Here is a 22,611-nt window from a genome sequence, read left to right as displayed (position 1 = left end):
CTTAAAGTTCATCCAGCCCCACCCCCTGCCATGGGCAGGGACACCTCCCACCAGCCCAGGTTGCTCCAAGCCCTGTCCAGCCTGGTCTTGGACACTTCCAGGGATGGGGTAGCCACAGCTTCTCTGGGCACCCTGTGCCAGGGCCTGCCCACCCTCACAGGGAAGAATTTCTTCCTAAAAACTAATCTAGGAGGGAGAAGTTTTAGAAGAGCCTTTTTGCAGCCTGACACAACAGAGTAAACATATCCAAACTTCATCCCTGTATTTCCAAGTGTGTCTGAAAAGGCTTGAATCTAAACTCACTACAAAAGAATATGCTCACAGTAGCACCTCAAAAAGCGTGTCTGAGAGCCCATCTGAAGGCAGGCTGAGGAATCCAGTGCTGCACAGTCATCACACACCCAGGAGCAAAATATATGCCTTGAGCAGCTCACTCAGTGTTTCATCAGCTGAAAGAAAGCTCAGGGACTTTATAGTGGTCATCTGTCTTTAAAGACAATGAGCCAGGCTTTCTGTTATTTGTTGGTGTGTTTGTCACAAATCTGAGGCTGCCAATGGCAATATGATTGGAAGTTTTCAGTTGTTGCAATCTATGGTTTCATTCAATGAAGCCCTACTGTGCAATACAGGTATTCGTGGAAGAGGATTACATCACCTTTTAAAAAGAGATTTTCACAGAAGCATTGCTAATAGTGAAGGCATCATGGTATAATTTTTATTTTCAAGGAATTCACTAGAATTCTGTACCTCAAGCAGATCTCAGCTACAGTTTAGCAGGGCTGAGCATGCAAACATCAGGATATTCATATTTCTATTGGAGGAATGCTGTGCAGTGAAATGATGTTGCTAACACATTTCTTTCTTGCCTAAGTTAAACAGCTTCTCTGGGATAAATCTTTGCTTTGGTTTCAGACTATGCCAGTTCTCCGTGCCTGGCAGGGTTATGGAGCAGTTCATCCTGAGTGCAATCACACAGCACCTTCAGGGTGGACAAGGGATTAGACCCAGCCAGCAGGGGTTTAGGAGGGGCAGGTCCTGTCTGACCAACCTGATCTCTTTCTACGATCAGGTGACCCACCTGGTGAATGAGGGGAAGGCTGTGGATGTGTCTATCTGGACTTCAGCAAGGCCTTTGACACTGTCTCCCATAATATACTCCTGAAAAAGCTGGTAGCCCATGGCTTGGACAAGTGTACCCTCTCCTGGATTAAGAGCTGGCTGGAGGGTCAGGCCCAGAGAGTGTTGGTGAACGGAGCTGCATCCAGCTGGTCACCAGTGGTGTTCCCCAGGGGTCTGTATTGGGCCCAGTCCGGTTTAACATCTTTATTGATGATTTAGATGAGGGGATTGAGTCCATCATCAGCAAATTTGCTGATGACACCAAGTTGGGAGGGAGTGTCGACCTGCTGGAAGGCAGGAGGGCTCTGCAGAGGGATCTGGATAGACTTGAGAGATGGGCTGATTCCAATGGGATGAAGTTCAACAAGGCCAAGTGCCGGGTCCTGTACTTTGGCCACCCCAACCCCCTGCAGCGCTCCAGGCTGGGCACAGAGTGGCTGGAGAGCAGCCAGGCAGAGGGACCTGGGGGTACTAATTGACAGGAAGCTCAACATGAGTCAACAGTGTGCCCAGGTGGCCAAGAAAGCCAATGGGATCCTGTCCTGTATCAAAAATAGCATGACCAGCAGGACCAGGGAAGTGATCCTTCCCCTGTACTCTGCACTGGTGAGGCCACACCTTGAGTACTGTGTTCAGTTCTGGGCCCCTCAGTTCAGAAAGGATATTGAGATGCTGGAGCGGGTCCAGAGAAGAGCAACGAGGCTGGAGAAGGGAATGGAGCACAAGTCCTATGGGGAGAGGCTGAGGGAGCTGGGGTTGTTTAGCCTGGAGAAGAGGAGGCTCAGAGGTGACCTCATCACTGTCTATAACTACCTGAAGGGAAGTTATAGCCAGGTGGGGGCTGGTCTCTTCTCCCAGGCACTCAGCAATAGAACAAGGGGGCACGGGCTTAAGCTCTGCCAGGGGAAATTTAAGTTGGATATCAGAAAAAAATTTTTTACAGAGAGAGTAATCAGGCATTGGAATGGGCTGCCCGGAGAGGTGGTGGATTCACCATCCCTGGAGATCTTTAAATGCAGATTGGACGTGGCGCTGGGTGCCATGATCTAGTAAATGAACTAGAGTTGGACCAAGGGTTGGACTCGATGATCTTGGAGGTCTTTTCCAACCCAATCGATTCTATGATTCTATGATTCTATGATTCCATTTATCACTGCTGTTGTTGTATCAATTAACCAGCAAAGGCCTTTCCTCAGTATTAATGAGTCACACAGTGAGTGTGCTAGAAAAGCATCTGCAATGTGGCTGTTACAGGCCATAGAAGATGGAAATGGAAACCCACAGAGCTTGAGGCTTAAAGGAGAGAGAGTTTAATTATTATATGCCTTCTACATGTCTGGCAATCTGATCGCTCAAACAATCAGTGATTCTGAACTCCATTCAGAATCTGTGTGAACTGTAGCAAAAATGTTCTAATAAATAAGTCATGACTACTTGATTTTCTCTTCCTGGCTGACTAACATTGGCAACGCATAACATGGTAAGTACTGCAAAACCTGTGCAAGAAACTGGGAGAATGCTGAGCAGGTTAACCCAACCTGAACCCTGCTCTGCTTCATTGCCCAGCAAAATTGCCAACCAGTTAATGCAAACAACACAAGCATGTCGATGTGAGCAGGAGTTACAGCTATAATTGTAATCTACACAACCAAAAATGTATTTGTGTGTTCAGAAGAATGGGATCACGTCTGACTGTTAGGATTCTGACTTCACTAGATTTTGCTGAATGGTAGAAAAATTCATTTCAAACTAGTACCAAAGAACCAAAGGTGTGATGAGCCTTTGCACACACAAAAAAGATGCACCAAAGGAAATGTCTGTAAGTTAATAATTCATTCTTACTGCACTGCGATTCAGGCCCTCAAAAAATACTTGCATATGCCCAGAGGTTTCTGTCCTGTTTTTGGTGTAACTCCAGAGAGCCCAAAAGTATGAGCAGCACAATCCATGAGGACTTCTAAAGCAAGTCTATCCATCCCTGTTCTCTCAAGTATTTAACTAAAATAAACCTCTCAACCCTGGCATGCAACTATAAGCTCACAGAATTCTCAGCTAAATCACAAACTAATGATAAATCTTATTAGTCCAATATTTAAAGTCCAGGGTCGGTGACAGAAAACAAAGACCAACTGTTGTATCCACAGAACAGAAAGGTACATTCTCAGCAAATCATTTTGGCAGTGAACCAGCTTCCTCTAGCCTGTAATCACCTTGATGTCCCTGCTCCTGTCCATTCACCAGAGTGTAAACCTGGATGAATGGCAATGTAGAAAGAAAATTTAAGAATCAATTCACAGGTTCAACAACTTTCAATCTCGCCCTTGCCATGAGTGTTAATACGTGTATTTCTTCTGTGCACCCTCAGCTCGTATTTCAGAGGCATCTTCCAAAGATGTCAAAATTCTTTCTAATATTATCTTCTCTAAAAAAATCCATGTGACACAATTCATCAAAACAGAGGAGTCAACACATGACCAGAGAGAAAAAACACTGAACAACAGAGAAGCAAAAATTAATTTGATAATATAAGCAAGAAATGTAAGAAACAACACAATACAAAAATGTGCAAAAGCAATGGCACATTTAAGAGCAGGCAGGTTTAAGTGTAGCAGTTGAGAGAACCAAAACAGCAGAAGGAATTCAATGGCAAATGTATAACTAAATCTGATATAAAAAATCCACTTAAATATCAACTGCACCGTGTTAATCACATTAATTTCATTCTCTTTCACACATGGGACTTTGCATTATTTCACCTTTAGTAACCACAAAAAGATTCAGGTGGATGAAATATTTGAAGAATTAGCTCTTGTAGGCATGCAACTGGTAAGGAAACTTCCCAGTCTGACCATGCAGGAGCCCCTCTGGCAGTCACAGTCCCACCCCCAACCTGGCACTGCTGGCACCGGGGCCCCTTCCCAGTGGCTCCAGTGCCTGCCAGGTCCCGCCTGGCTCCCACAGCCCCACTCACTGCCAGCCCAGGTTTGTTCTGGCTCAGCAATCTTGGTGTTTATCCACAAAAGTGTGACTAAATCAGGGTATATTTAGAATCTATCATGGGAATCAAGAATTAAAAAGCAGTATCATGGCTTCTGAAGTTTAATGGCAGTGAAATGGTGTGGTCATTGCCCTGCACAGAGAGAGGAGAGCCCTGGCAAGCAGCAGGCTCAGGAAAGGGAAATGTTCCCACTTGAACAATTTATTTTTGAGCATATTGATTGTTATGGGAGAGATCAGCAGTCCATTAATACGACTGTCAGTGAAAGCATCGTAATGACACACTTTGTATTTGCATTTGCTACTTGTGTCTGCCTCCAACAGATTTCTGTTATTTTACAGAAGAGATTCTGCTTATTACTGTCTTGGAAAAAAAAATAAATAAAAATGCCCATTTTACCCTGCTTGACAGTTCTAGGAACAAATTTAATTTCTGCATGAGGAGCTTAAAAATAACTTCACTTAAATAAGCAAAAATAGTAGTCTATGAAATTAAGCCCTTGTTTTATGTAAATGTCAAATAATTATATTAGGAATGCAAAAGTAAGCCATCAGCAGGAACACAAATGCTTAGAACAAGATTGACATTATTATTTTCATAACCAGTCTGATAAGAGGCAATTTTACAATAGCAAGAGATGCTGAGGCTCCCACAAAGCCTAATGATGAGGCTGATTTCTTACAAAAGTCTTGAGTATAATTATGTTTTAAAAACCTGAAGATGTAACAGAATTCATTCTGGTGTGGCTCAGTAAAGCACACTTCTTGTAACACACACTTTTAAGGGAGATATAAAAATTAATTGGAGGAGTTTCTTGCAAAATTATCCTTTTGATCTTCTTTTTTGGACTTTATGGAGGAAACAAAATGTGAAATGACTTCACTTTACATCTTACTATTCCAATTCCTGAACACTTTGGATCACAAACTAATAATTCTACTTTACATGGCATTGGTAAACCTCATGATCTGAGATAATTGGTATGAGAATTTTATATATTTCCCTTTTTAAAACATTGAAATTCTTAATTGGTTAGATATTAAACTGGGAAAAAGTGTAATGAAACCGGACCTTCCTCTTTTCCTCCATGTGGTTTGGTTCCCTGTTTTGGCTTGGCTTTCCTGCTAGCAGAAAGTATTCCTGCTAATTTATCAATGTAGTGTTTGCCTGCAAGATGTAATTGGAATTAACAGGGCACTGTTTGCACTACTGGCAATGGAGGTGGCTTGTAGGAATACAGGTTTCAAAGGGTGTAAGTTTAGAGCTCAGTTTACACCCAGACCTACTTTTCTACTTAGATGTGCCATTTTGGTTCTATGTCATGGATTCCTATAACGTTTGGTTTTGAAAGCAAGTATCACAGAAAAAATATTAGTCAACAAGAATGGGCCAAAGAAGCATATTTTATCTCCCAATTTATTGTGCTCATAGCTACAGTTCTATGAACCAGCATTAAACATTCTGTATCAAAATACTACATCCTTCAAAAAAGACACTCAGGGGAAAAGGAAACATTCACACCACTCTATTTTCTACATGAGCAGCACTGATCATCAGGCTCTGAAGACATATATTCTCCCAATGATGTGTCAAGTGTGTGTGCACAAATGGGAGTTATGCCTGTACACTGATTGCAGAACAGACACATCAGCAGAAACCTGATTTTGTGTTGCAGTTCAGGTGACACCACAGGATGAGAGACTGATGTGCCCAACCTGTTCGTTTGCTGCAATGTGCTTATGTCACATTCATAGATTAGAACACAGAGCTAATATTAATAATAAATTCTCCTGTCTCATGTGATCCTGTCAGCAGCCCTTGCAGGTCCAAATAATCAGGAATTGCCCTGTCCCCAGGCAGGGCAGCACTCCCCAGGTGTGCAGAGCCCTTGCAGTGGCTTTGGGTGCCTGAACAACTCAGGGTCCTGTGTATTGCTGTGTGTGAGGAAACTCATCCATAGGTATCCAAACAGGGTCACTCCCATGCAACATCACCCCCGTGCTTAATCATTTATGACACTGGAACATAATAGCACTCAGCATTAAGAATGTCTGGTTGAGGCCACAATTGACTTCTACAACAAAGCTTTAATTTTTTCTCTCTTTTAATATAACTGACTAATTATAAAGCTTTGGTTTGAGCTTTCCAAACCATTTTTTTAACATTTACCCTATATACCCTGTACATAAGTACTCATCTAGCTCTTCAAAATCTCCACTACCATATTGACTGCAAAAAAAAAAAAAAAGGCAGTTTTGAAAACCAAAAGAAATGGAACTCGAAGAAGTTTTCTTTCCAAAATGTTGTAATGTAAACACCCAATATACTTTATTTTACTGAATTACATAGTTTTCACTGCACATCCTGTTAAAATGGATGCTGAGCCCAACAGAACCAACAGCCAGTGCACACAAATACTTACTAGTTTCGGTAGCTACAATAGTGATGTTGTGCCACATACTCGTTTCTCTGTCCAGGGGTGTTGCCAAAGTTATTTTCCCATCTTCTGCATTAATGTTGAACTGCCTCTCAAGGTCAGTGTGCCGATCAATGGAGAACCTGCAAAACAGACACCCCTGCAATCGACTTCATGAAGTTGATGTCATCCATACAGTCACCAGCCAATGCAGGGAGCCCTCTGAGAGCTGCAGCTTCAGAGCCAAATGGATTGAGAAGCTCAATAGCATCATAATTTATAAGACAAAATGACAAACTGAGAGTAAAAAAATGTAATAATTATTGCCCAAGGAGTAATTAGCTGTATACCCAGTGTGAAGGTCATAAAATGCCCTCAGGTTCACTGGGAACAATCTTGGAAAAACGGTGCTGATCAAGAGTTAATTACACAATCCATCACATTTATTAGACAGTTTCTATGGCATTCCACAGTAAATGATGATAATTCCAGCAGTAATGTATTAAGCACACAAAAATGGTGGGCTTCATGGTTATTCTAAAAAAAAGCAGAATAATATTATTTTACCAATATATTTCAGATTAATGAAGCATGAACTGTTCCCCAAGCACATTAGCTGGTTATGGTTCAAGCAGCTCCACGGGCAGCAGGCAGTTAGTGAATCCCCACCTCCCTGTAAAACACTGCAAACTGTTATGGATTGACATCAGTGATCTTTAACAAAACAAGCTGCATTTGACAGGTGGTCACAGCTTGCAAATGTGCATGTCCAGGTGAATTCTGCAGCCCAGACAGAGGCAGCTGACATGGGACAGAGCAGGGGTAGGTTGGCCCAATGGTTCATTAAGCAGGATGATGATTTAAAGCTCAGAACTGCATCTCCAGGAAAGCTTTTATGTTTGTTCACTTTCACAGAGTTATTTTATTAATGAATTACTTGCAAAAAGAAACTAAATCACAAAATTGAGCCTTCAATTTCTTGACAGGAGAGGTAGGGAAGGAGAAAGTTTAGTGATCAACTATTGATACGGTTCAACAAAAATTGACTTCAAGGGATTTTACTGAATCCTGATTGTGGATTTATATAAAAGCCTTTCAAGCCTTTGTGTCTGTGAATTACAGAACCTAACAGCATGCACTGACAGGTTTTACATCTGTTCTGCATTGTATCAAGGCATAATAGAGTGAGTTAGGATATGGTATCAGGCTGGATTACATTAGAGAGTGGTCAGAAAAGTGACTCAAGACTGTCGGTTTCTCATCACATTTCTGCTTTTGCATGAACGCTGTTCAAATTCACTGATAAAAGAACAAGAGCATATTTTGCTGCAGGGACAATGGCACAGTTATCCAAAAATCAGCTATTCCATTTTGGTTTATGCCTTATCATAAGCAATTTTTTTTTTTTAAAATCTGATTTGGTGGTTCCTTTATACTCTACAGTAAACATATTCCAATGAACTCAGACTCATTCCAGCCTAACACAACTGATTTTAATAGACAGACCATTAGGATCTGATTTCAAAGCTTAGGATTGTCGTGTTCATTTTTTTTTTTTATGTCAGTGTCAGATATTTTCATTGAAATTAGATTGCCTTTGCAATGCAATCTGTAAGATACAGCTCACTTTCAAAAACCCAGCTCTAAATTATGAAAATGTATCAAAATCTCCGTGTTGAAGACTGTACTGCTAAAGATCAAGGTTAGTATGATCACATTGGTAAAGTCCTTAACAACCTAAGAGTGAAATCCCCAGTTTAACTAGGAAATGGGATTTGTTGAGTATTTGTTCTGGTTTTAAACTCTGAGAAGAACTAGTATCACTCAGTTAAAATGACTAGTTCGGTAAGAAGAGTACCAGATAAAAATGAAGTAAAATTCCAAATACCTGTGCCTAAACCTTGGCACATGCATCTGTATTTGGACATTTAAGTAAACTGAATTTTCCAGTGAGCTCCACATACTCAGTGCTCAATGGTTTAATGGGAATTGTACTTAACTCAGCATTTCTGAAAATCAGGTCACTTGCGTGGAAGAATAAAGCTGTAGGTGCCTAACTTCAGGCAATCACTTTTGAAAATGGATCTTAACCTTATTTTGATGTCTCCCTAGTTCCAATTAAGGTATTAGAAGTAAAGTTCTAGTACTAGTGAAGTTAGTAAAAAATACCTTTCCCAGGTTTAAGATTTCACTCAACAAAATATAGAAAAGGCAGCAATCAACTTTTTTTTTAAAAAGTCATCATTTAAGATTACCTTTTAGTTCTAGATTTTTATGTAAGATGCTGAAAGAACCCTGCTGATATCAAACATTTATGAAATTTTTACAGTCCACAAACACAATAAAATATGAAATGCTTGTATGCTATTTAATGTTGAGTAGACCTGGGCTTGACATAAATTCCATTGAGAGAAGACACAGTTTTCCTCTAAGGATCAATCCTTCTTTCAAAGTCCATTCACAGTCTTTCTACTGTACAGGTTTTGAAGTTATAAACCAGGGAGTGACACATTTGTGAGTTTATTATATTGCATTTCATCTCATTCCAACAGTGTCTGCTCACAACACAATGCCAGCACTCACAAGGCAACATTTTTAACATAAGTTACATGTCTTTGAAAGACAACAGAGGTAAAACCCTCTCCTGGTTTTATTTGATAACTATTTGGTGCAAAATCTAAATATTAAATTTTCAGTGTCTTAAACCCAGGAAAACTAAATGTTCATTTGCAGTTTCCTTTTCATGGTAATGGTATTGTAACTCTTCTTAATGGGAATGCATTGTCAGATCCATAAAACATACATAAAATATATTTTTCTAAAAATGAGAAAAGAATATCTTGGGAAATAATATCTTTTGAAATTGCCATCAACCCAGCACAGGTTATTGGGAAGCTTGGGTTAGTTTATGAGTCTGCTATGGCAATTATTGGAACAACCCCACAGTGGTTTAACAGAAAACTTAACATTATTCTCAGTCCTGCTCCTGTTGCTGTTATGACTCGATTTGATCTGCTCTTTATTTGCACCAATGTAAATATGAGCAGAAAACCTTTATTGCTGCCCCTCCTGAGACCAGCACTGATACCCCAGCAGTGGAAAATCCCCATTGTTTATTAAAGCCAGGCAGATCAGGCATCCTACTTAGTGCAGATAAACAGCTGTACCATTGGGGAGGCACAAAATATTGTACGTAGGTTTTTAAGGCCTGCTGGGAATTAAGAAAATCATCTACTGCTGCCAAAGATGAAAACTCTGCTGGTTTGAATGGGACAAACCTGCTCCAGCAAAGCTTATCCCTCCACAGAGAGACACTGAAGAACACTGATTTATAGGGGGGCCAGTGCAGTATAGGAAGATTATTACTCATGCTCTTTCCTATGAGCTTGGATCGTGCTTTATCCAAGATAATTTACTGCAGATAAATAGACCATAGTTAGAAAATAACAGCAGAAACATGAAATAAGTGCTACTGGAGTCAACAGTTTTGTGCCAACAGAATGATCCTAATGCTGTACCTGGAATGTACCACCCTCCCCACACCAGCTGCAGGAAAGCTCCACACCCAGTGGGTCCTTTCCCAAGAGAGAGCCATGTGCTCCAGATGTGCCACCAACACATGCTTCTGAAATGACTAGGCTACAGTAAGACCACTTTTATAATTATTAACCAAATTTCTAAGTCCTTTTCACCATCAGCCTTAAAAATTAGGAGGCCCTGAAGCAACATGCACTGCAGAATGGCAACTAAGGATAAAAGAGAGATTTTGGTGCTTGTTTTAAAAGCAACAGGTTAGGAAAAATATCACAGAATATCCTGATCCACATGGATCATCGAATTCCAACTCCTGTCTCTGCACAGGACAGCCCCAACAGTTCCATCTACAGAACTGCTTGGAAACCTCTGAGAGGTTTCCTGCCTTAGGTCAAGTGATGCCAAGATCAGACAGTGTCCCACCTCTTCTAAGCAATTATAAAAACCAAAGTACTGGTGTACTACACAGAAATGAGGATGAATAGACTTTCTTTTTCTTGAAAAAACACCCCAGAAAATCAGAAACACAGAATGGTCTGTGTTGGAAAGGATCTTAAAAGTTGCCCTGTTTCAAGCTCATGCCCTGGGCAGGGACACCTTCCACTGTACCATAAGACAAGTTTCATTCAAGGCAGTTGTTTATAACAATATTTTTCTGGATTCTTTCATGTTTTGTCCCATGACTCAATTATCAGACTATTCCCACATTCAGAGATATCCAAGTTTTGTTTCATTTTTATAGCACAGCAATACTCTGAATTTAAAGAGTCTTGGTGTATCAGACTAATGTAAATCAGACGTGGTATTGGGAGCACACGAGGTGATTCATTTTTGTTTGTGCTGCCTGGGTTTTCATAACAAATATACACAAAAGCTCTGCCTAACCAAAATATTGATAGAACAGATAGCTATTGAAAAATGTAATTTCCTTGGAATACAATTGGTTGTTGCCTCCCAAAATTCCGTTTTGAAGGAAAAAAAGATACATTAAAAAAGGCCAGGCAACACTGAACACTAAAACAGTCCATCAGTTTTAGAACAGATTGTTTTAACTGCTTTTTTCCAATTTTTAATTAAAGTTTAGTATTTTTGAAACAGTATCATAGAACATATACATAAAATTTGCATAATATACGTGATGCAGTAACAGAATAAACACTTGAAATGCACATTCCAGTGAAAGAAAACAATGCTTCCACATGGTTTTATTAAAACCTGAAATGTTCCTCTTTTCTTCCAAACTGGAGAAAAAGTGATTGCATCTCTGCTCCCCACTTCTCTCTGATGAATATTTTTCCTCCTTTAATAGTAGAATTACTAACTTGAAATCCACCCTTTTTGCCTTAAAATACCTTTAATGCAAAATAATTTAAAAGAAAGAGAAAAAAATAATTTGGATTTTCCAGAGCTCTCTCAGACAAAGCCAAAGTAATTAGGGGAGCAAACAAGAGCAAAAATGTTGCAGAGGAAATTGAGCTTTGTGTATTTCTTAATTTGCTATCAAGCCATTACTGTGGGAAAAAAAAATCTTGTAATATACTGCATAAGATATTTAAAAGAAGATAAAAATAATATTAATTAGTTATCTTTTTGTTTAAATGTAAGGAATTTTGGCCACCTCTGTGTCATTTAAGCCAAGTGTTTCTATATGACTTGATGAGTAATAACATTCCAACTCAGTTTGCACACACAAAATAGTTTTGCTTTTAAAAGTTTGAAAGTCTCTTGATTTATAAAATTATGAACAAATGGAAAGGAAGTAAATCTTTTACTCAGTCCCCTTTATTTGGGCTTGGACAGAATAAAGGGGCTTCTATTTAGGACATAGGTAGCTGGTCAAAATTATTAGGCCTTTGGGGCAGGACAAAGAAAGGATTCCAGGGCAAAAATCAGCCAAAGTAAAACCGAAGCAGGGGTGAGATGAGACAAAAATGGGACAGGATGAAGAGGTTGAGGAGCCCAGGATGGAACCAAAAGCAATGCAGAGCAGGGGAGAGGGAAGGGATGAAGATGAACCTGAAAGAGGAATTACTCTTGAGCTTGAAGAAAAGAAGAAAGCCAACTTGCTGTCCCTGTGTGTGGTTTCACACACCATTCAGAGGCCCCTGCCTTTGCACCAGCAGTGCAAGGCCTTTACACAGACACCAGTGGTCAGCAGTAACAAAATAAGGGATGGAGTCACTGCTCCAATTGTGACAGGCCAAACTCTGACCACCCCATGTTACTGTTGTTTAGAAATCCATGACAGTCAATGCTCTGTTTATCTAGTTTTGAAAGTCTGATTTAGAAATGAGAATCACAGAATATCCTGAGCTGGAAGGGACCCAGAAGGATCATCCAGTCCACTTCCTGGCCCTGCACAGACACCCCAACAATCCCACTCTGTCCCTCAGAACATTGCCCAAATGCTTCTGGAGCTCTGGCAGCCTTGGGGCTGTGCCCACTGCCCTGGGGAGCCTGTTCAGTGCCCATCACCCTCTGGGGGAAGAGCCTTTTCCTGATACCCAACCTAACCCTGCCCAGATATAGGTCCAGCCATTCCAGGGTCCTGTCCTTGGTTGCAGAGGTTGGAGCTGCTCCTCATGAGGATGCTGCACAGGGGGAGGAGAGAATTTATGCTCACCAAATGAGACAGAAAACACTGAACTGATGAAACTGAAGCAACAGATTGTGTTCAAATTAGATCAAAATGGGAAAATATTGCAAACTGAAGATTCGAAAATCGTATTGGGCATAATGACCTCTGAATTTCAATCTGTAAAGCAGGGATGAGTTTGGACAAAGGAATGCAAAATATGTTTTGACAGTCTTACAACTGCATGGCACAAACTCTATTGTTAGTGCAGACACTGCTGGATTATTTAAATTCACTGCAGAGATTCACACTGATGATTCAACCCCATCCGACCTCATACTTCTCATAAGAAATCCTCACATGTCTTATTTTCATTGCATTCCTCTGTTTCATAAGACTCCTCTTGTGGCAAGGAGCATTTTCTGGATTTTGACAATGATCTGAAGTGATAAATCTTACATCATAAACCCAATCCTACACGAGTATTTCCAGAGAAACACAACGGCACGAGAACGGTGTCCCACAGTGAGTGAGGACTTGGGACTCTGCCAGTAGAGTTTCCAAAGAACACTTTAAAGCAGCACTACCTGATAGGGCTGGAAGACACATCGGGGTCATGGGCCGTCACCTGGCCAAGCACAGAGTTAAGAGCAGCATTTTCATGCACTTCCAGAAGGTAAGTAGGTGAGGAAAAGACTGGTGGCTCATCAGCATCCTCCACTACGATCTTTACCGTCGCTGTATCCTTGAAGGGGCCTCCGCTGATGAAGCGAGGATCGATGTGGGTGTTGGCTGCTTCCACCTTCAGAGTATAGGATTTTTTGGTCTCAAAGTCCAGCGGCTGTTAAGAATGACAAAGATAAATGTCTTTTACTAATGGCCACAGAAAAAGAACAAGTGACTATAATGCTGATGGATGGAAGTTATGTGCATTTAAGCACATTCAGTGAGTTTTAATGCAATCCCTTCCCACTCCCAGAAACCCAACCTGCAGATTTTCTAGGCACATATTGATATCTGTTTATTTATCAGCCTCAGAGAAAACAAGACTGTTTCCTTGCTTTTCACAAGGAATTTACTGAAATATTCTCCCTCATTAATTATACCATTACAATTACATATCAGATAAATACTACAAATTCATGACTTGCATAGTAATAATGCACTTGATAGTGCTTTGGTGGTTGGAGATAAGAAAAAAAATTATGCTAGCTCCACAAATAATAAATATTTTATTACTTTTAGAACAAGGTGAGAAATGCAGGGAGCTAGCAATTATTATTTGTTGGACATGAGAGGCATTATGTGGAAAAATGTAGAGCTAATCATATAAGAAACTACTTCAATGTTATTGCACTTCAGGTACCTCTGTATTTCAGTTTATAGGGCTAAATGAGGTAGACATCTCTCAGGACTTTCTTAAAATTGTAGAAATTCCTACTACTGTATCTTTTTTTTTCTTTTTTCCCCAGAAACTGAAACACAAAACCAATTACTTTATTCCATCAATACACCTGCCATGTGACCACTCTTTTTACTATTTTACAGTTCCATATTAAAGCACAAAAGATGAAAACACAGTGGATTTAAAGGAATGAAATACCAAATAAACCCCAAATCTGTGACACTTTTGAGTGTTAGACTTTTTCATTACAGGAGATTCAAGTTTGTGTCTTGAAGCACATCAGTATATTCACTATATAACTCTCTTGTGTCTCACAACGATTCAAATTCCAAAGATGTAAATTGCCAAGCATTGGAAAGATATTAAGATTTGCATTATAATGTCCCAGGGATAAAAAGAAGAGGACATAGACACTCTGAATCTGCAATGCAAATACCAGCAAGAGCACAAACAGGAATCTTCAGGAAGTCTGTCAAAACCCTCAATATGTATATTTTAAAATTTTGTTGACTTTTTTTTTCAGGTATGAATTAAGCTCTAATGGGATTTGCTCTCTCTCACAAATTCTAGTAAACATGAGGAAAACTTGCTTCTTTAGCAGCTCTTAAATTAGAAGCTTTTGTAATTATGAATGGTGATTTATAAATCAGCATTTCACAACTTGCCAATCGTTGCTCCTGTAGCACTTTTTCCATTGCTTTTCATGTGCTTTACAGAAATGACAGCACCCCAACACGTTTAGTTGGGCTTAATCAGAGTATCACATTGAAAATCTACTCAGCATTGTCTTACAGCCCATGAATTTATGCTGAAGAAAATCTGTTGGTGAACATTACCCTCCATACATCATCTGCTGTAGTAGAACCAAAATTATTATTGCTGTCAAAATGAATATATGAAACAACATTATGTTGGAGACTCACTTATGGAATAAAGCCAAGGGAACTGGGGCAAAAGGCTAATTGCCTCAGCTTACAAACGAGGCCACAGCACACAATAAATAACAGTAAGGAAGATCTGGGATGTGTATCATAATTTTCTCTTTAGAAGAACAAAGTTAAATTTAGATAAATATACATCAGTCTATTATAAATCTACAGTGCTGACCTACTCACTGAGAAACAGAAACTACAATGTTTTGATGGGTAATCTGCCTAACCTCTTTAATTACAGGTACAAGTTGAGTATTAATTACCTGTGCTCACTGGATTCTCCTTTTTGACTGGAATGTCATGACTTTGGTTTTGTTTAGTTTTATTTTTTTAAAAGCAAAGATTAATTTAGAGTGCTCTCTGTATATAGTTAAAACCCTCTCTGCCAGTGCTATGAGTTATATTCATATCTTTTTTTGGAATACAGCATGAGAAACAGCTTTTTTATCCTTCCCCAGAACATAATGACAACTCAATCTGCAATTAATCGTTCACTGGCTTTACTGGACAAGTTTGGTTCAAGATATGCTCTTTCCCCATAATTCTGTACATATTTGGGTGGTGCTTCTGTTGTGCACATGCAAATACCTCCCTTTACACACATCAAGACTGTGCAAACATAGAAAAGTTAACATAGTTTTCTTTAGGTCCCAAATTTGGCACTTCTCATGTGAAACTACTGATCTCCTTGATAAGGTTCACTGAAATCCCAATTCCTTGAGTGATGAGAGTTCAACATGAGAAAAAGAGGAAAACTAAGCCTCTCACACATCAGGCAATTTAATTAATTCCCCATGACTTAATTTTCTCATGAGAGCTATACAGAAAATGAAATAATTGAGAAAAGGTATTTGATGAAAACTCGCCAAGATTTGATGGAAGTTCACACCATCACCAAAGCCAAATGTAATCTGTTTTTCTCCTTTGGAACCAACCTGTATGATCTGACCCCATGGAAGCCCAGATAAGGTGAACACATTCCCAGCATCCATGGATGTCTCCCCAGTTGTCACCTACATGAAAATGTTGAGGGACATGGCCAATACACCCCTTTTTCATCATTTTACTGCCTTAACACCTCACCCATAGAGAAAAGAATCCCTGGCTGGGTAGTTGTATGTACAATAAACATTTTTTTTTTAATAGAGATATGATTTACCTTTCTCACTCTAATAATGCCGTCCTGAGTTTGGGCATCTGTAGTTATTTCAAATATATCCATTCCATCTCCTTCAATAATATCATAGGATGATTTAGCATTTTCTCCAATATCCAGGTCATTTGCTTTCACCCTTCCTATTGGTTCACCAAGAGCAACATCTTCCATTACTGAGAAGTGATACAGACCTTACAAATAAGAGGAAAAGACTAAACATTACACCTGGTTCCAGTGTCCCTTGTGTGCTCTTCAATGTTTATACTTCCCCAACACAAACTCTTCAGATGCCCAACTGATCCAACCCACATTTACACCAGTTATTTCTTGAAAGCAGCAAAACCTGTTCCTTACACAGGAATATTCAGTTTACTGCATGTGAATGTTATTTTCATTCTTTTCATTCGTGCATCTTCCTTGCAGGGATGTTTTGTGTTGGCAAACACAAATATCAAGCTACTTTCAACATTGGAAACACATGAAGTTCTCTCCTGCAGACACTATTGAACTTACCATTTTATTTAGAGACATTTTATTTACATGGAGTTAGGATTCAACCACAAAACTTTGGCTTTAGCCTGCAGAAACCTGATCTAATGCTTCAAAAAAAGTAATGTGTAAATATTTATATAACTTCATATATTTACTACTTTTTAAAATTTAATTTGAGTCTTGTTTAAGCCCCTCCACCTCCCATTTGTAGTAAAGAACTAATTGAGAAACATTCAAGGAAACTCCCAAAATTTATGTCTTATTGGCAGCAATAACTTTTCATAGCAATAATTACTGTAACTACTATTTGGTTGTAGAGTTAGACTGATATCCACTGGAAAATGCCATTCAAATTGTCTGCATTTTATTTTTTGTAACACTTCCTTCAAGCCTTTTAACCTAAAAAGTGTCAAAAATCTATTTAAATATTTTACATAGGAGTTTTAATAAGACAAAACTCAAACCACCCACTTTACTATTTTATCTCCCTGTTCCTAACAGTGCTCTAAACCCCAAAAGACACATGCATGTTTTACATCCAGAATTCTCCCTGGAGTCCCTGTCTTTTTACTTCTTCATAAGTTGCATTCATTGAAGCTACAGTTAATACATGATCTAATCAAATGCAGTGCTAAAATAGGCAAAAAATTCAATGACAGAAAAAGCCATTAAGGGTTCTGGCCTTATTCTTCTCTGTCCTCCCTGTTGTTCTAAGAGAACCTGGATTTTTTTCCTGGTATATGCAGGTAATGGTTTTTCAAGTACAATGTCCTGGAGTTGTTGCTTTCCATGTTTTAGACTGATTGCAGTAGCAAGAGATGAAAATAGGAAGGTAACTGGGAGGAATTCACAAATCCACATATTAGCTACACACAGAGTCTGCCCCAAAGTGATTTGTTTTTAACATTTCTGGGCTAAATTATTAGTGGTAATTTGAGGATCATCGAGATTGCCCAGAATATCCATAACGGCTCACAAACAATGAGCAGCCAAAGCAATGAAGTGCCTCAGGAGACTGAATTATGTATTCATCATTTATACTGCTGTCCACACGTTGTGATTCCAATCTCCAGGAGCAGCTGATTGCATTTTTAAGTTGAAATTTTCCTCTTGGATTTATTAAGACAGTTTACAAAATATTGTGTATAAATATATATATATATATATACACATATACATATATATATGTATATATATATATATATATATATATAATGATGCAGCTGACTCTTTTACACAAATTCCTCTCCAGAGTTCTGAGTTGTGCTGTCACAGTGCAGAGCTGAGCAAAAAGCCACATTCTGCCCCTGTGAAAGCCCCCTGCTCTCACAGCAGCGCGCGGTTCTTCTCATTACAATTCCGTGGTAAACTGCCAGGTTAAAAACTTTGGCGACTTATAAAATGCCACTAAAATGAATTCAAAGAGATCACAGAAGTAGTGAAAGTTCATCTTTTTCATTTCTCAAACCCGAGAGGCTAACACTCTGAAATCAAACCATAAATATACATTTCTGTCCTGCCTGGAAACAATAACCCGATAAAACACGCTGCTTCCCGAGCTCATTACCATTTATTGTGCAAGCAGCATGTATTACATCTTATGAATTTCGATTTCATTCTGCTTAGGCTTATTGTAAGTTTGATCCTTTCTTATTTTCCTTTCCAGGCAAATGCAGGCTGTGCTTCAACAGTATAAAAAAATGTCAGACTTGATCAGCTCTTGTCTAAGGCCAGAGTGTGGCTCCTCTGCAGTGCTGGGCAGCAAGCTCAGAATGCTGGGGTTTAAAAGGCAGCATTTGTAATAACATCTAGTTATAATATTACTCATAATTAAATGCAATATATACATAATACCCAGGGGTTTTTCCTGCTGAATCTGCCTAATGGTCAGTGTTATACCAGGGTGGCTACTCCTTGATGGAAGTTTGAAACCTACACTGGAATGCACCGACTGTAACAGCTCCAAAGAAAGCACCTTGCTTGTTGTTGGAGGAAACTAATCTAGGGGAAAATACATTCCAGGGATAGTGCTGCAATATTCCTGGTGCTCCCAGTCAGTGTGTCACCATTCCCAGGCTGCAGGAGAGCAGATGGGAGCCAACAGCACAGGCAAAGGGCCTCTCCATCTCCCTGTGCTCCCTGCTGAGACCTCTCCCAGATGCACCAGCTTGTATCAGTTGTGCTGCTGGTTTTGGGGTCAGCCTTTTGTCATGTGGCAGTCAGCAGTGACACAAACATAAAGGCCAGGAGAGCTGGCAAAGGGAGGTCTGCAGTCACTCAGTCAGAGCTACAGCACAGTGCAGGTATAAAGGAGACATCCCTCTGCATTCTGGTGATACACTTCATCTAGACAAGTTTGCATTATTAGGGAAATTGTGGGAAAACACTGACACACAGGGACAAGCAATGCAATGGGACACTAAGTAAAAAATTTATGCATTTCCTACTTTATGAGAGAAAACCTTTTATTGTGCAGAGTGCTTATCTGTTCAAAACCACTAAGATGAGGTAATAAAATATATATTGTGCAAGTCGGTTTTTGCCGCTGCTTACTTATTTTAGATTTTTCCCTTGCTCCATCTGTATGTGCATTTTCTAGACTACAAAAGAGTATTTATCACATGCTGAGTGCCAGGACAAACCCATTTTACTCTGTGTTCTCAGAATAGGGCAAAAAGTGGACTTCAAGTCATGCGCATGTAGAAAAGAATTAAACTGGGTCCATGAGTACCATGTTAGAAAAAACTTACTTCTAATGAGGCAAAAATAATATGAAGTTTAGATGCAAACTCAAAAAAAAGACTCTTAATACCTTATAACTTTAATTTTCCAGAACAAGCTGGATAAAATGATAAATGTTAATAGGGTATTAGATTGCACCTGTTCAAATAAAATTGAACCAGTCTATATGCTCATCTCTCTCCTTTTTTCTGTCTTCATCTTGGAAATAGCCTACAAAGCTTGCAGAGAATCTCAGCAGGATTCCAAATCATTTTAACCTAGCTCAGCAAGATACCCACTGAAACCACACTAGCAAATATGGATTTTGAATTAAAGATCAATAATTATCTAGACTCAGACTTATCCTCTTTGTTTTCTTCACTATTACCTAATTAGTCAAACCTTTATTTCTTTTATCTGTTATATATGTCTTTTACTGGTGGTGTCACTTGTGTGCATGAGATGGAAGCAACAAATGGTGTAGAAACTGCACTGAAAGTAAATCTATTTATTTTTAAAAGTCCCCAAAGCCCTTTTGTGTGGATATAAAAGGGGTAACACAGAAGGTGTGTGCACAGTTGTGGACATAACTCCCTCTTTCCTAAGCTCTTAATCAGGCAGAAGACTATTAAACTTTCTCTAGTAACAGCTACATTTTTTTAAAATTACATTACAAATCCAGGCAATATATGGATTAAATAACAAAAAACCCACCTTGATTAAAAAACAAAACAAAAAAACCCAGCCTAAACCCAAAACTATAATAATTTCTCATGTTGGAGATCACATACATAGTGGCACTTACTCTGTGCAAACTTGGGAGGATTGTCATTAACATCCGTGAGCGTGATTGTCACCGTTGTAGTTCCAGAGAGTCCACCCATATGTCCTCCCATGTCCTTTGCCTGGATGACCACAAAGTATTCTTCTTTGGCTTCTCTGTCCATGTTGGGAAGAGCTGTTTTAATTATAGCTACAATAACAGGGGGGGAAACAGTCAGGTACAGACCCAAATCCAGTTTGCAGATGGTTTTATGGGTATATGTAAATACTGCTATACAAAAAACTGCTCAAGGTCTGTTTCTGCTACGAAGGATGAAGGTGAATTGGAGATTTTCATAAAACAGAGGCCACCTACCTTCATTTAACTAGAAGTGCAATGAAACCAATGTTCAAACCCCAAGACTTAATCATAGCTGTGATACACATTATTTTTTAAATTTTATCCCTGACAAACTTCTTGTTTGCTGTCGTGCCACCCCCAGAAATCCAGTTTCCCCATAGAATTCCCAAACAAGACAAACACATGGCAAACTGAACCTGTAAACAGTTAACCTCATCTGTCAGGTCATTAAAATATTTTAAAAGTAGACAAGTAAAATGACATGTTGTATATCAAACATTAAAATATCAGTGAGAGAGCAGGAAACATCAGCAATGGACAATAGGATTAAATCCAAGGCCAGATCCACAGCAAATTCCTATAGATTTCATGGACAACTTTCAGGAGAAACAATAAAGACACTTTTTCTTTCCAAAACCTTTCCACCTGTGATGTGCTTTTATAGCCCCAATACATATGGAAAGCATAATATTAAATGTTGAGTAGTAAATTTAAATAGTATTAATGTCAGTTTAGTACTGGCCACTGTAATAATAAGATCATAATGGACTAAAGAAGTCTCTTTAAACCTAAGGCATACAATTCTAGATGTTAAATTGAAATAAGGACTTTTTCCCTTTTAATGCATTTTAAAAATTTTATTAAAAAACCCCAAAACAATATATTTGTCTGGGTACACATTGACAGTAACTCATCAAACTTTTGGAATTCGTTAGCAAAAGAAGACAAGAATTCTATACTGTACTGAGTATTTGTTAATATTTGCATATTGAGTATCCCAGAATTCCAGGATGGATCAGGCTGGAAGGGCCCAAAATGGGGCATCTGGTGCCACCTCCCTGCTCCAGCAGGGCCATCCCAGAGCACAAGGGACAGAATTGTGTCCAGAGGGGCCTGGAATATCCCCAGGGAGGAGACTCCACCCCTTCTCTGGGCAGCCTGTTCAGTGCTGGGTCCCTGCACAGCAAAGAAGTTCTGGGCATCAGTTCCTCTTGTGCCATTGCTGGGCCCCCAAGCAGAGCCTGGTCTGTGCTCTGCCCCCTCCCTGCAGGCACTGCCAGCCATGGGGACGTCACTCTCAGGGTCTGCTCTGGAGGCTGCCCAGCCCCAGCTCCCTCAGCCTGTCCTGGGCACAGAGCTGCTCCAAGCCCTTCAGCATCTCCACAGCCTGAGCTGGAACAGTTCCCACCCTGCTCACACAAACCTGTTACTGGGTGTGATTTCATTAGCTCTCATGCTCTAAGTTGGCTTTTTATATCCATTCTTTGTTAAGTATTGTCAGGAGTTTTTAGATGTCAATCAATACTTGCTATAAATCTGTTTGGTTTGAGTTCTCTGTTGGGACTGGCATAGCTGTGGAGACCTTGTGCAGCTTTTACTCTTTTGTGTTGGCACAGTTTCTATTAAAAAAGCTTCTTAGAAATGACACTGGCTGAAATGCTAAGATTATGTATTCATGTAGAGTAAAGAAATTATCCTGGTCTTTAGCATTAATAGAAATGCCTTTTAGCAAATTCTAACATTGATCAATTCTAAAGTAAATGCTCACATTTATTAATTATCCATTTATTTTTAATATTGTAACACTAAGATTGTGATCAGACCTTCTTTTTGTGGCTGAGTACAGGACTACCCTAAGAGCAAGGGGGTGTAAGGCATTTAGAATACAGCAATATTCCTGCTCCATAAACCCCCAAACATAAAACAAGAGCACTCTTGCCACCTACCCTTTTGTACGTTATTTCTATAAAATATTTTTGGTTGTTGCCTTACACATTTTGGATGAAAATGAAACCTCTGTCTCATGTCTGCAACAGCCAAGGCAGAGGAATCTCATGTTCCCAGGGAACTCAGAACCACAGGATAGCTGAGGTTGGATGGGACCCCTGGAGATGATCCAGTCCAACCCTCCTGACAAGGCAGGGTCACTTGGAGCAGGTGACAAAGGGACGTGTCCAGGTGGGTGCACAGTTAGTGACTTTTCATTCTAGAGCAGGACAAGTGGGGTTTGAAGCCACAAGGCCAACAGCTCTGCAGGTAAAGATAAGTTAGGAGGGAACAAGTTATTCTGCAACACGTTGAAGAATATGCTTGTGTTGAGTTTCCTGAATGGAAACAGTAGAAGAGTAAATCCCAGAAG

The 22,611-nt window shown here is 39.5% G+C and overlaps 1 protein-coding gene across 2 annotated transcripts in view; it reads right to left on the bottom strand.

Moving 5' to 3' along the window:
• The window catches only part of CDH8 (cadherin 8), a 137,186-nt gene that overhangs the window by 46,601 nt on the left and 67,974 nt on the right, over nt 1-22,611 (bottom strand). For both annotated transcript variants that reach the window (XM_071567483.1, XM_071567480.1), the window contains exons 4-7: nt 20,154-20,321; nt 16,139-16,326; nt 13,230-13,483; nt 6,540-6,676 (exon numbers count right to left, since the gene is read on the bottom strand). In XM_071567483.1, the coding sequence (XP_071423584.1) occupies nt 6,540-6,676; nt 13,230-13,483; nt 16,139-16,326; nt 20,154-20,321 (747 nt within the window). The remainder of the gene's footprint in view (nt 1-6,539; nt 6,677-13,229; nt 13,484-16,138; nt 16,327-20,153; nt 20,322-22,611) is intronic.

The sequence above is a fragment of the Pithys albifrons genome, chromosome 12 (genome assembly GCF_047495875.1).
Source record: "Pithys albifrons albifrons isolate INPA30051 chromosome 12, PitAlb_v1, whole genome shotgun sequence".
Taxonomy (NCBI): Eukaryota; Metazoa; Chordata; class Aves; order Passeriformes; family Thamnophilidae; genus Pithys; species Pithys albifrons.
This window is presented reverse-complemented; position numbering and strand designations above follow the sequence as displayed.